This window comes from Thalassophryne amazonica, chromosome 19, assembly GCF_902500255.1.
Source record: "Thalassophryne amazonica chromosome 19, fThaAma1.1, whole genome shotgun sequence".
Taxonomy (NCBI): domain Eukaryota; kingdom Metazoa; phylum Chordata; class Actinopteri; order Batrachoidiformes; family Batrachoididae; genus Thalassophryne; species Thalassophryne amazonica.
In genome coordinates this window covers 52,540,034-52,552,518 of record NC_047121.1, presented here as the reverse complement: position 1 = coordinate 52,552,518, position 12,485 = coordinate 52,540,034, and the positions used below count along the sequence as shown (strand labels likewise).

Below are 12,485 nucleotides of genomic sequence, written 5' to 3'. Positions count from 1 at the left end.
CGTACCAAAACAACATCAATGATGTGCTTTTTTTTTAGGTACATTAATGGGAAGCCACTAGAGGGAACATTAAATATTTTAATCAGTCTTTCTAAGGACGGCCCAAGTGCTCCATTCTCACTAAGTCAAAGCAAAGAGGTGACGTTTTGTTGCTGAACCCGAGAAGAATGAAGCCAGTATTTTAGACCTTCTCCACTGACCAGTGCTCAATGTGATTTATTTCAGATTTTTGGGTCAGCGCAGTTTTTCTTCAGTGGAGATCAGCTCCAGGTTCTGCACACGTCATCAGACAACAGTGACGTCACTGTCTATGTTCAAGTCTCCGTCACTGACATTCATCAAAGTGAGTTAGAGGATGTTTTTGAAAGTTCCTTTTAAGAAACACTGTTTTTGCCATTTGCTCTCTGCTCCATAAATATGTGACATAATTCTTATGTATGAAATCATTTTTAAAATGAAGTTTATAACTAGGGGGCTACACGGGCATTGCCAGGGTGTAAGATTTTGTACATAGCAGGGCCGTATATAGGAATGTGAAAGGGGGGGTTCAAATCCTTGAGTTGGGGGTTCAGTGGGGCCCCCAATGGGGTCGAGGGGCAACGCCCTCGTGGGGGGCTCAGGGGGGTGAAGCCCCCCGAAGCAGAAGCTTTTTGAGGATTTTGAGGGGTAAAAAGCTACATAAATTTCATTTGAAACCCAAAATGTATCATTTTAGGAAATGCATTTTTATATACAAATAGTCCTTGCTTGGGATTGGATCAGTTGCCATAAGAACCACCCAGGAAGAACCAAGATAACATTAAAGCAAACTTTATACCTGCCTGTCGGTTGCGAATGACGCAACCGACAGGCATGAAAAAACTCACGCATGCACACGAAGGTTCAAGCTTGGCTGATGCAAGCGCACATGATTCAAATCCATATAGTTTTTGCAAAACATAAAAAGGTCGGATAGTTTTCTAACAGACCTCGTATTTAGTGGTATTAATATTCGCGTTTACATTATGAATATGTACGTATATGTACGTTATGTATTAAAATAACGGTATTTAATTTGGTGACCTTGTTTAACTCGCGAAATTCACATAATAAATCCCACGTGAATATTTGCACCTTTACAGTATTTGCAACAGGAAGGAGAAGCTCCCTTTATTTTGTCAGCTTATACATACAAACGTTTTTACAAACCAGACAAGTGTAATTGTGTGTCTGCATGGGTATTTACAAGCCTACTAATCTGTTTGATATCAGAGGAGGATAGGGACCAGGGAGCAAAAATTCTCAACCCCCATGGGAAAAGTTTATTTAGCAGTTTCCCCTTTCATCGCTTAAGGGATTACTCTGGCAGAGGAAATTGAAACTTGAGGGTGTGTGATAATAGCTGTGTAACAGTTAGTGCTTGTTGCTTATTATCAATGAAAAGAAAATACATAACGTTGATATCCAGATCAGAAAAAAATCAGCAGAATTCTCGGGGGGGGGGGGGGGGGGGGGGGGTTCGGTTGAACCCCCTCTATATACGGGCATGCATAGTGTATGTGTGATTGCTGCACTACTGGCTACACTGGTTACCAGTACAACCAGCACAACCAGTGCTTTAATTGTCTTTAATTAAAGCAGTCAATAGCATCAAAGACCAAAAGAAGGAAAAAAGGAAGCATGGAAGGATGTGAGACATTACTTCCCAACTGACAGTGTAGCTGCTGGACTTCCAACATATTGGTTGTCCAGCAACCAATATGTTGGCTGTGGAGCCATTGAGGCACCTACATATTGGATCATGCCTCAAGAATTGCAACACATGGCCAAAATGTCATAGTAGATGTTCCTGCAAGTGATACTCCTCATCTGTGTGTCTTGAAGTAACCATTTGTTTGACACAGAGTCAATTCAGAGGAACCCAAGGATCCTCCGAAGTGACCTACTACTAAAGACAACTAGTCTTCACCTTAGATCACAGGTTAGCATCACGTCGATACAGTAAAACAGAAAGTATCAGAACCTGAAGGATTAATGTTCAGCTAAAACAACAAAACCTTTGCTCATGGTGGAAACGATTTACAGTCCTGATGAGGTGATGGTGTAGACTTTAAAGCAGCGGCATGAGACAAGATACTCGGTTCAAGTCCCTGTCAGACCAGAAAGGCCCTGGTGCAGCACGGCAGCATGCTGACATCTGTATATGAGCCTGTGTATGAATGTGAGGCCTCATTGTAAAGCACTTTGAGCATCTACATCAGATGGAAAAACGCTGTATGGATGCAGTTCATTTACTATTTATTTTCACCCAAGGTTTGAAAGTGAACAAAACAGTTGAAGTGCACTTTTTGAAGAATATGTTCCAGCTGGAATTCCATGATTTTCCACGTACGCTGAAGCCATCATTGTACTTCACAACAACAGTGAGTGAAACCTACCTGGAATTTATATGTAATTATCATCACGTGCGTTGATTACTTAACTTGTTTCTTTTTAGTTGCACTATTATTTCAAAGAATAGCGCCATCTTCTCTGCTTGTATTTCACAGCTGAGGATCTCCAGGTATGACAGGAAACCTTTGAGCCCTTTGGATCTGAAGTACCCTGCTGAGGTTAAAGTCACACAGAGAACATCCGACACGGATGCTGAACCTGCTACGGTGACGCTCCCAGTGCCCGAGGACGGGAACGTCCCCATTAAGTTCAGATTACACGATGAAGTAGTGTTGCTTTTCATCCATGTGAGTATTTCATTCTAAGTGGAATGTTGGTCCTGGAGGCAAAGACAGTGTTCTGCAGTTTGGCTGCTCGTCGGCTGAGAAGGTTCAGTTGCTGTAAATACATATGTTAAATACTGGTGAAACCTCACGACGGAGAGCAAACGTTGAGGTAAAAGCAGCTAGATGTCTTATGTAGACTTCTGGACCCACTTTTCTGAAGCAGCAGTTTGGGAAATAGTCTGAGACAAAGAATGGTGGCATGCAGCAGGGACAGTGACAGGCTGGAATGGCTGGACACAAATGCAGGGCTCACAAAGATAGCTCTTGTTGCAGACGGGTTTTAATGAGAGAAGCAGAGATCGGTACACGGGAAGGCAGTCCAGAACACACAGCAGCAGTACAATAATCATCAGGCTTAATCGTGGTCGAAACAGGCAGGCAGGAGGTCGAGAACACGCAAAGCAGGCAGGACAAGGAAACATGGGCACAAGAGCTGGATAGAAGGCACAGGGCGCATCAATCTGGGGAGGAACAGACACAAGCCGTGAGCATATATACTCCTGAGACCTAATCAGGAAATCTAGGACAGGTGTGCATGGAAAGAGCCGGAAACAGGGCGTGGCCAGAGACAGAGTGCAAAAAAAAAAAAAACAGCAGACACCTTCCACAAGGAAAAGCATACATGAACAAAGCTAAGCAGAAAACCAAACCCCCCCCCGTCAGACCCCGACAGACAGACTGGGCAAGTCCAACCCGTCTAACTCTAGTCCAGAGGTCTAAAATTTAGACCACCCATTTGCGGCGGTTTAATCCTGCTAGTCCTGGTCTAAGGCCAAGACGGCACTCGTTGTACTTCAAGACATAGACAGGAGGCAATGTTTACATCTAGAGAGGGTTTTTCTAGACTGCCAGCGTTCCCCAAATTGCTCAGGTTCATCATATTTTCGGCTGATTTTGATTGAGAAAAAAAAAATCTATCTAAGTAACCTAGTTTGGAAATGCAAGTTAGAACCCTGCGGAGGGGGAGTGTGTCTAATGACAACTAAACAGGACTGTTCAGGTCGAAAAACTGTCATGGCTGTCCTGGAGATGGGTTCATGTCACCTCACCAAGAGGGTCAGTGGTCTCCTTGGTGGACAGGTGAAATGTTGATGTTTTTGCAAAATTCTAAGGACAGATGTCAGATGGTTCAGGAAGATCTCTCTAAAACAGATGGACAAGCTTCCCATCAGTCGGCCTTCACCAAGAAGGCCACAGCTAATGTCCTACTTTGGGACAAACAATGTCTTCTGCTGTTCTCCTGAATGAGCCTGTTTGGTTGTCAGTAGAAGTACATTCACTCCATCGGTTCTCAAGCTGAACAGATATCCTGCATGAGTAGGGACGGATCCAAAAACAAGAAGTCCATGTCTATAGATATGGAGTCATCTACACTAATAGAGATATCGACCATCGACTGTAGATATCTCCACCTGGATGTCTGAAGGTCCATTGTTTTTATACTCCTCACAGATATGTTCTGGTGAGGTTTTATTCTACCTTGAAGAACTCTCAGCACTGAGATACGTGACATCTTTTCAGCCACTGGTACATCCGTTGTGTTTTTGTGTGTGTAGGCCAGATATGAATCCAGCACAGAGACGCTGAAGCTCCACAAGACCCACTCGTCTCCTAGTGGCTCATACCTACAGATCTCTCCAATCAGCAATTTACCTGCACAGGTACTAAGACCATAGTTTTTACCGTGGCCCTGTAATACATCTGAAATATTTTACAATACGCATAAACATTTCTTCATTCATTTTGTTGTTTATGCAGGAAAATGTCACTTCTTATTTTTACTTTACAGGTTGAATCACAACTTGAAATAAAAGTGGAGAAAACGTTTCAAGCAACCAGCTTTCACTATGTGGTGTGTTTGCCAAAATATATACTGTATACATATTTCTCTCTCTCTCTCTTTTATATATATATATATATATATATATATATATATATATATATATATATATATATATATATATATATATATACACACACACACACACATTCATACAAATATATATCATAATGACAGTCAGTAATAATTATAAAATATTCTATTAAATAATAGTAATCCATCCATCCATTTTCTATACCTGCTTACTCCATTTAAGGGTCATGGGGGTGGAGCCAATCCCAGCAGTCACAGGGCAATAATGTTAATAAGAATAATAAGAATAATAATAGTTTGCGGTGGATCCATGTAATAAAACCAAACAGTCATTATGACCCTGGACTGAGGGATATTGTTAGACCTTGTTACACTTTGCAGTATTTCTCTTTCCATCTTTTCATCCAGCATCTTCCTCCCCTCTCAACAAAATAAAAGTAAAGAAACTCACCAACATGTTGTCTTTTGTAGGTCAGAGGTCAAAGGAAACAACATTAAATGATGTACCTTTTCAAAATAAAACTGTTCTACTAATGCAAGTCACATTTTATCTAATACAACACACTATAATTTAATATTCACACAAATACGATTGTGAAGACTAAATATGATAATTGTGTCTCTGGCTGAAGGGTTAATGTTGCTCGTCGCCTCTGTGTCGGTTTGTAGGTGAAGTCTGGAGGTGATGTGGTGGATGCTGGAACAAAGACATCCTCCTCCTTTTTTCTACACCCAACCACATCCTGGGCTCCGATGTCCTGTTTCACCATCTACTGTGTCCTTCCAGATGGGGAGGTCACTAGTGACACGGTGCACGTACCCTTCCATGAAACCAACCATGTACAGTTGTTCTTTTTGTTTGTTTGTTTTCACTCTCTGTTTTATGGTATTGCGCTGAATTCTTCTGGCTGTGCCTGTAATAGCATGTTTGGTTCCCTCAGGTTCATATGAAGTGGAGCAGTGACAAGGTCCAACCTGGAGAGGAGGTGACTCTCACTCTGACTGTCCTTGAACCCTGGTCCTACGTGGGAATCATGGTGCTTGCGACAGATACTGAAGCTCCAGAAGGGGATCAGGACATGAAACTGCTGAAGGTAGGTCTCTGTGATTTACCAAAACCTAAAGTGGAACACTGAAAATCTGTCTTGGTGGAAAAAGTTGATGGAAGAGCAAGCACAACTGGAAAGTCTGACAGTAGTGTGGAACAAACTCTCTCACACACACACACACACACACACACACACACACACACACACACACACACACACACACACACACACACACACACACACACACACACACACACACACACACACACACACACACACACACACACACACACACACACACACACACACACATATACCATGATAGTCTGTCACTAATATGCAATACTGGGGGAACTGCAACCAAAATTTTTCTAGCTGGGTTCAAATAAAGGGTATCAAAACAATCACAGCGGTCCTGAAAAAGAAAACTTAACCATTAAATATAACTAAACCTTCAGAAAATACTGTTGTTGTTTGGATGGTGCAGAGTAACATGAACAAATACAACCCCAATTCCAATGAAGTTGGGACGTTGTGTAAAATGTAAATAAAATCAGAATACAATGATTTGCAAATCCTCTTCAATGTATATTCAATTGAATACACCACAAAGACAAGATATTTAATGTTCAAACTGATAAACTTTATTGTTTTTGTGCAAATATTTACTCATTTTGAAATGGATGCCTGCAAACACGTTTCAAAAAGTTGGGACGGGGCAACAAAAGACTGGGAAAGTTGATGAATGCTCAAAGAACACCTGTTTGGAACATTCCACAGGTGAACAGGTTAACTGGAAACAGGTGAGTGTCATGATTGGGTATAAAAGGAGCATCCCCAAAAGGCTCAGCTGTTCACAAGCAAAGATGGGGCAAGGATCATCACTTTGTGAACAGCTGCATTAAAAAATAGTCCAACAAATTAAGAACAATGATTCTCAACGTTCAGTAGCAAGGAATTTAGGGATTCCATCATCTACAGTCCATAATATAATCAGAAGATTCAGAGGATCTGGAGAATTCTACACGTAAGCGACAAGGCCAAAAACCAACATTGACCTTCGATCCCTCAGGCGGCACTGCATTAAAAACAGACATAATTGTGTTAAGGATCTTACCGCGTGGGCTTAGGAACACTTTACTTAACATAGTTTGTCGCTACATCTACAAGTGCAAGTCAAAACTCTACCATACAAAGTGAAAGCCAAACATCGACAACATCCAGAAACTAGTGTTTCTGGATGTTGTCGATGTTGCCTTCTCAGGGCCCGAGAACATTTGAAATGGACAGACGTAAAGTGGAAACGTGTGCTGTGGCCTGATGAGTCCACATTTCAGAAATCATGGACGTCGTGTCCTCCGGACAAAAGAGGATAAAGACCACCGAGATTGTTACCAGCACAAAGTTCAAAAGCCAGCATCTGTGATGGTATGGGGGTGTGTTAGTGCCCATGGCATGGACAGCTTACACATCTGTGATGGCACCATCAATGCTGAAAGGTACATCCAGGTTTTGGAGCAACACATGCTGCCATCCAAGCAACGTCTTTTTCAGGGACGTCCCTCCTTATTTCAGCAAGACAATGCCAAGCCACATTCTGCACGTGTTACAACAGTGTGGCTTCATAGTAAAAGAGTGCGGGTACTAGACTGGCCTGCCTGCAGTCCAGACCTGTCACCCATTGAAAATGTGTGGCGCATTATGAAGCGCAAAATACGACAACGGAGACCCCGGACTGTTGAACAACTGAAGTCGTACATCAAGCAAGAATGGGAAAGAATTCCACCTACAAAGCTTCAACAATTAGTGTCCTCAGTTCCCAAACGCTTATTGAGTGTTGTTAGAAGGAAAGGTGATGTAACACAGTGGTAAACATACCACTGTCCCAGCTTTTTTGAAACGTGTTGCAGGCATCCATTTCAAAATTAGCAAATTTTTGCACAAAAACAATAAAGTTTATCAGTTTGAACATTAAATATCTTGTCTTTGTGGTGGATTCAATTGAATATAGGTTGAAGAGGATTTGAAAATCATTGTATTCTGTTTTTTATTGACATTTTACACAACGTCCCAACTTCATTGGAATTGGGGTTGTAAGTTGCCAAACACAAACTCTTTGTGGTGAAATTCAAAACCTAAATGTATTTTTCTCTGGAAGACTGATTTATCAACGTGAAGCTTTGAATGATTACATTCAGACACCATCAGATTTCTTTCATAATCTGTTTCTTCACATCTGGGTTCACATTCTTCATCCATCAGTGAATCCTATAAATGTCATCCCGGTTTTCAGAGAGTTTCCACTGAACAGGCTGAACAGGCTGAACTGGATGTAACTGATCTGTTCCCTTTCTAAGAGCTGGTAACTTTAGCGAATGCACCTCCTGAGGTTTTGCGATGGATACGTGATGATGAAACAAAGATATGTGCCATGTGCACCAACACTGTGTACACACCACTCCTGCAGAGCTGAGGGCGTTTTATTGTCCTGATCTACATCCTACAGGCTGTCACACCGTCACGGTATAAAGACAAAACAATGATTTGGGTGTTCTGACTTTTGATGATCATCTTGTTTTGTGTGTCACACTACAGGAGTGTAATGTTGAGATGCTGACCAACACCAGAGAGTACAACACAGAACAGCCTGATGGTCTCCAAACAGGTAGCCGCCTACTTCCTGTTCAATTTATTAGTTGCTACGTCACAACAGCTTGCACCCAGAATGCTCCTGCATGCTTCGGAGGTCAAAGGGTTCTGTTGGTGCTCTTCTACACCTCTCTGCACAGTTGTTCACTGAAATAATACTAATATGAGTGAATGTTCAAAACTCATGAGCTGGAGCATCCAAAGCATGATGTATTGGTCAGCTGGTCTTGTCTCTCTGTTCTTTGGGATTTCAGATGGAGATGTCCTCATGCTGCAGATGTTTTGGAGACCCTGGATCGATGTCACTGAGTCCTGGCTGTGGTTGAACACAAACGTTAGGTGAAGGTCACGTACTCTGTTTGTTTTCTTGTTCAGGTTCAAACCAGCTCCATAAAAGCTCTTTTCTCTCTGTCTTTGATCAGAGATAAAACACAGACAGATCTGAAGGTGACCGTGCCCGATGGAGTCACGTCTTTGAGAGCCGTGGCTCTGGTGATGTCAGATAATCTGGGTTTGGGTTTTACTCCTGTGCCAGAAAAGGTCAGTAAGTAAACTGACTTAAAATCTGATGTGGCTCGGGGCGGGGATGTGGTGGGTGTAACCCCCCTCAGCCCCCTTTAGATTTGGGACTGGACAATCAGAAAGTTTGTAAAGGCCAACTATCATCACCAACATACATAACAAGGAACCAGATCTTTGTGATGCCATGAGGGAAGAATGGATCATGAAAAAAGAGATAAAAGGAGAAGGTTAGAGGCCAAACATTTCAGCAATCCTTCCCTGACCTAAGGACCATCTCTCCATAAACATTTGTCCACATCTGTCCATTTTATGACTATGGTATTTGCAGTTAACATCCACCCACATCCACCATTTAACAAATATGACTGAGGGGAGGGAATTAGAGCAACATGAATTCAGTTTGAATTAGAATATTTGGTGATCTGTTTTTTTTGTCCCTGCGAGTCTGTTTTGTGTTTGGCCGTGTCCCTTCGTGTCCACTCTTTATGACACTGTGTCCACAGCTGACTGTGTCCAAAGAATTCTCCCTGTGGCTGGATGTTCCATCACACCTGATCAGAGGAGAAGATCTGGTACTGGAGGTGAAAGTCTTCAACCATCTCGACAGGGACATCAAGGTTTGAGAGTTAATCAGAAAATCAGCAAAACTGTTATGTTCCAGCTCTAAAACATTTGATAAATCATTACTTATGTGAATGTAAGACCTTTCCTCCATTTTCATCAACAGGTCACAGTAAGTATTATAATAATAACTGTACTGGAGCCTCACCCCCACCCCCACCCCCATCTGTCTTTCTCTGCTGCCCTCTGCAGGTCATGTTGTTGATATCACAAAGTGAGACCTTTGAGTTCATTTTGGCCGAGTGGGGGGGCCTGTCTGTGGTAAACAGTGAACAGCTGTCCATGGGGAGACACAGTTTTGCTTCAGCTCTGTTTCCCATAAGGCCAAAGGCTCTCGGCAGAATGGAGATAAAGGTGGACGCCGTATCTGCTACGGCCTCGGACCACCTGTTTCAGACCGTGTCCGTCAAGGTGAAAACCGCTCAAGTGTATCACATACGTGTGTGAAATTTAACTTGTTGAGGTCATACGGTGGAGGTTCATGAACAGGAGATGACCTGCTCATAAAACGTGAACATCTGCTCACAGAAACTAACAGCCGAAAATCATTCAACAGTTACTTTGATTCCCTGAAGTTATTTATGAGACAAACATTCTCTGGTTCAGGCTTTTCCACTGCGAGGACTGTTTTCATGCTGCTTCAACTGAGACGGAATTAAGCAGCATCTCTAGACTTTGGTTTGGTCTGCAGGAGCTGGATTGCAGCTACCTACTGCTCCTAGTGGTTAGTAGGACTGTAAGTAGGACTGACTGTAAGGCTAGCAATATGCAGACCTGGGTTTGATTCCCGGTCATCTTGTCCCAGTCCTATGAAGAAGAACTACATCTTACATCAGTGGTTCTCAGTCTTTATACCGTGAGAACCACCTCAGAACATCTTTGGTTTTCCGAGCACCAGCATTACAACGAGAATTAAAATAATAATCATATAGCACCAAATCACAACATAGTCACCCCAAAGCACAGCTCACACCAGCAGAGGGCAGCACAGAGCACTGTGATTTAAATCAGTTTAAACTAAAGTTGACGGCTTAAAGTGATTTTGGATTCGTCGTGGACCGACTGAGAAGTCCGGGACTGTGTCTGACAGTGAAGAACTCATTGTGTACACACACACACACCATCAGCTTAATATAAATAAAGTTACATTAGATCTACAGACTATTTCACAAAGATGTTCAGAAGAAATTTGTTTTCATTTGTTGTTTTCTTTTCTGACAGACCCAAAATTATTTAACAGAATGTGAATCTGGTTAAAACTTACTTCCTGTTCCACACTCCAGTCCAGTGCTAATGCACCAGTGAGTTAGTTGCCAATGGCCATTAAACAGAAGACAAAGAATTAATTGACGCCTGTCTAGGCCTACACGCACGTGGGAGATTTCTGTCAATTTAAGATCACTCTCTGTCACATTTGTCTGTTAAAGCATTAACTAATCGGTATCTGATGCGTGTATTAGCCGAGTCTGATTCTTTTGAAGCACTGCTTCATTTCACTTACAGCAGAGATTCAGTGTCCTTAACCTTATTTGAAATAAAGCAAATGAATTAATTACACCATAAAATGTATAATTTCAATGCTTAAAAATGTTGTGGTTAATGTTTTCTGGTGTGTTTGTGGGGGGGGGGGGGGGGGGGGGGTGTGCCACTGTCGCCTGTGTTCTTGCTCCAGGGGCTGGTAAGGTAAGACCTTACTTGCAAAAAGCACCTTGAGGCAGCTTTGTTGTGATTTGGTGCTATATAAAGCAAAATAAATTGAATTGAAATGACCAGCTCCACTAACAAAAACAAAATTCAAAAGGAAAAAACTGAACGGGGCACTCACCCGCTTTCCAAGATTAAATATGTAAAGTCCACACCATCAAAGAAGGCGTCATGCATGGATCACACGCGATTGCCAGCCAGAGAATAATGTCCAGGTCCACTCCATCCAGATGTCCTCCACGGTTCTGCTGTGATTAAGCTCACCTCTGCAGAAATGACTCGACCAAGAGGCAGAAGCTCCGTTGCGACCTACAGTACAACAAACTTAAACATTTAAAAAAGCACCACATTAAAGAGCACAAGGATTTTTTTTTTTTTAGCCGGGGGGGAGAAAGACGAAAGGAGCCGACAGGAATCACTTCTGGAGTCAACAAGGTAAACTTCCACCAGACGATGTGAAAGCTGAAGGGATTACCGAGAAGTTGCTCCACTTTATCATACTCAATGACCAACCGTTATGTTGTAGAAAACAAAGGATTTCACAGTTTACCATCCAGCAGATATTTATTAGAGACTGTGCCACCTGAACTATACAACAGAGTGTCAAGCAAGTTCGCTGAGAAGCTGAAAGGCGTTCCAGTGCTGAGCTGTATGACAGATATTTGTACTTCAGATGTCTGGCCAATGTCACTGATAAGCATCATCATGCATGTGGTTGACTCATACACATGGGAGAACTGGGAGGTGATGGCCTAGTGGTTAAACATTTGGCTTGAGACCAGAAGATCCTCAGTTCAAATCCCCACCTGACTGGAAAATCACTAAGGGCCCTTGGGCAAGGTCCTTAATCCCCTATTGCTCCTGAGCGCCTTGTATGGCAGCACCCTGACATTGGGGTGAATGTGAGGCATTATTGTAAAGCCCTTTGTCTGATGTCTGATGCAGATGGAAAAGTGCTAAATAAATGCAGTCCATTTACCGTTTACACATCGCCACTGTATGCGGTGCTTCAGGTAAAAAAGTGCAGGGGCTCAAACACAACCGGGCTCCAGTCACAGCATCCATCACAGAGATGTTACATCACTGGGAGATCCCTCCGGAAAAAGTGCATGTCATTCGATGGGACAATGCAAATAAAACGCTGGGATGGAAGACTGGGCAGTTTCTTTTGCTCACACGCTGCAGCTCATTGTGCACGAGGGGCTAATATCGCAAAACAGCAGGAAGGTCGCAGCTCACTTCAAGCATTCACAACTCACACAGTCTCACCTGGAAGACCTGCGGTATGAAATGCAAAGTGCAGGAACC

General features: G+C 42.6%; 1 protein-coding gene across 1 annotated transcript in view; it reads left to right on the top strand.

The window, feature by feature from the left end:
- The window catches only part of cd109 (CD109 molecule), a 57,028-nt gene that overhangs the window by 9,976 nt on the left and 34,567 nt on the right, over positions 1 to 12,485 (top strand). Inside the window, exons 8-20 of the mRNA XM_034195114.1 lie at positions 39 to 138; positions 226 to 343; positions 2,293 to 2,402; positions 2,529 to 2,720; positions 4,316 to 4,420; positions 4,549 to 4,611; positions 5,302 to 5,472; positions 5,574 to 5,726; positions 8,277 to 8,346; positions 8,585 to 8,669; positions 8,753 to 8,870; positions 9,356 to 9,469; positions 9,666 to 9,884. Of these exons, the coding sequence (XP_034051005.1) occupies positions 39 to 138; positions 226 to 343; positions 2,293 to 2,402; positions 2,529 to 2,720; positions 4,316 to 4,420; positions 4,549 to 4,611; positions 5,302 to 5,472; positions 5,574 to 5,726; positions 8,277 to 8,346; positions 8,585 to 8,669; positions 8,753 to 8,870; positions 9,356 to 9,469; positions 9,666 to 9,884 (1,618 nt within the window). The remainder of the gene's footprint in view (positions 1 to 38; positions 139 to 225; positions 344 to 2,292; positions 2,403 to 2,528; positions 2,721 to 4,315; positions 4,421 to 4,548; positions 4,612 to 5,301; positions 5,473 to 5,573; positions 5,727 to 8,276; positions 8,347 to 8,584; positions 8,670 to 8,752; positions 8,871 to 9,355; positions 9,470 to 9,665; positions 9,885 to 12,485) is intronic.